At 44.9% G+C, this 1,951-nt stretch overlaps 1 protein-coding gene across 1 annotated transcript in view; it reads right to left on the reverse strand.

Annotated features, from left to right (window-relative positions):
* The window catches only part of LOC106526533 (delta-1-pyrroline-5-carboxylate synthase), a gene marked incomplete at its 5' end in the record, with an annotated part of 12,028 nt that overhangs the window by 4,304 nt on the left and 5,773 nt on the right, over window positions 1–1,951 (reverse strand). Inside the window, 4 exon segments of the mRNA XM_014021160.1 lie at window positions 193–314; window positions 400–595; window positions 670–807; window positions 895–1,115. Coding sequence (XP_013876614.1) covers window positions 193–314; window positions 400–595; window positions 670–807; window positions 895–1,115 — 677 coding nt within the window.

Here is a 1,951-nt window from a genome sequence, read left to right on the forward strand (position 1 = left end):
AGTAAGGTTAGTGTACTTAAAATGGACAAAAATAGCATAAAGAATATTGTAACTAAGCTGTTTTTTTTTTTTACGTGAAAACAATGTTTATGATCCAACAGCAGTTGGGGGCTCAGGTCTCTGCTGCTATGAGGGTCAAAGGCTGAAAACTACTATTTTTACTGTGAATCAGCATCAGTCTGTGTTTCTTACCTCTTCAGTTCTCAGCATGTCAATGATTTGGTCGAACGTGGGGGTCCGCAGCAGGTCTCTGTGGATAAGGAGGGTCTCCATCGCGTTGCAGGCTGCAGGGTAGTCACATTTGGAGTCCCTGACTGGAAACAAAAAGGTTTTATCTTCTGTCACTGATTCCAGGCCGCACCAAGAAGTTAATAACTTTAAACAAAACCATGAACTGACCCACGTCGATAGCTTTGTCGATGCTGGCCTCGCTGTCGATGTAGACGTGACAGACGCCCTCGCTGTGGCCCAACACAGGGATGCCCTTAGCCGCCCTCTCGATGTCCCGGACCAACTGGGACGAGCCCCTCGGAATAATCAAGTCGATCATCTTGTCCAGTTTGCAGAGATCCTCGACRTCTTCGCGTGTGCTCACCTAGGCGGCGACAGAAACGCTGAGCCGACACAACATCGTGACTCGGAGGGAACTCAACACAAAAGGCAGCTCACCAGCTGGATGGCGTCTGCCACGCCGTGAATCGACAGAGCTTCCTGAGTGAGCTGATGCAGAATTTTGTTGGTGTTGGACGCCTCTTTGCCGCCTTTAAGGAGCAAAGCATTCCCGCTGGCGATCGCTAGAGCCGACACCTGCAACCCAGGGTTTAACGTAAAACTTTAATTATTTGTTTTAGCCGAACGACAAGCTCCACGTGACGAGCATCAGACAGGTCGGACCTGCGGGAGGCAGTCGGGACGAGACTCAAAGATGACCAGCAGGACCCCGATGGGGACGGTGATCTGTTCCAGCTCCAGGTTGTTGGCCACCCTGGTCCGTCTCAGCACTCGGCCCACGCTGGTCCTGGAGGACACGGCGAGCTGGCGCAGGCCGATGGCGAGGCTGTTCAGCTTCGAGCTCGAGAGACTCAGACGGTTGATCAGAGGCTGCGCCAGACGACCTGGGAGGAAACAGAATTTTAACAAACTGTGGACAAAAACAGAATTATTCAGGGTTTCTTGAGCTTTCTATTCAAGTCAAGATCAAATGTTCAGATCAAAGGTCAAAATCAAAAGGTCCAGATCAAAGGTCCAGATCAAAAGGTAAAAATCTAAAGGCCCAGATCAAATGTCCAGATCAAAAGGTAAAAATCAAAAGGTCCAGATCAAATGTCCAGATCAAAAGGTAAAAATCTAAAGGTCCAGATCAAATGTCCAGATCAAAGGTAAAAATCAAAAGGTCCAGATCAAAAGGTCCAGATCAAATGTCCAGATCAAAAGGTCAAAATCAAAAGGTCCAGATCAAAGGTCAAAATCAAAAGGTCCAGATCAAAAGATCAAAATCAAAAGGTCCAGATCAAAAGATCAAAATCAAAAGGTCCAGATCAAAGGTAAAAATCAAAAGGTCCAGATCAAAAGGTCAAAATCAAAAGGTCCAGATCAAATGTCCAGATCAAAGGTCCAGATAAAAAGGTCAAAATCAAAAGGTCCAGATCAAATGTCCAGATCAAAGGTCCAGATAAAAAGGTCAAAATCAAAAGGTCCAGATCAAAAGGTCAAAATCAAAAGGTCCAGATCAAATGTCCAGATCAAAGGTCAAAATCAAAAGGTCCAGATCAAATGTCCAGATCAAAGGTCCAGATAAAAAGGTCAAAATCAAAATGTCCAGATCAAAAGGTAAAAATCAAAAGGTCCAGATCAAAACATCAAAATCAAAAGGTCCAGATCAAAACATCAAAATCAAAATGTCCAGATCAAAAGGTAAAAATCAAAAGGTCCAGATCAAAAGGTAAAAATC

The sequence above is a fragment of the Austrofundulus limnaeus genome, unplaced genomic scaffold (assembly GCF_001266775.1).
Source record: "Austrofundulus limnaeus strain Quisiro unplaced genomic scaffold, Austrofundulus_limnaeus-1.0 Scaffold280, whole genome shotgun sequence".
Classification (NCBI taxonomy): Eukaryota; Metazoa; Chordata; class Actinopteri; order Cyprinodontiformes; family Rivulidae; genus Austrofundulus; species Austrofundulus limnaeus.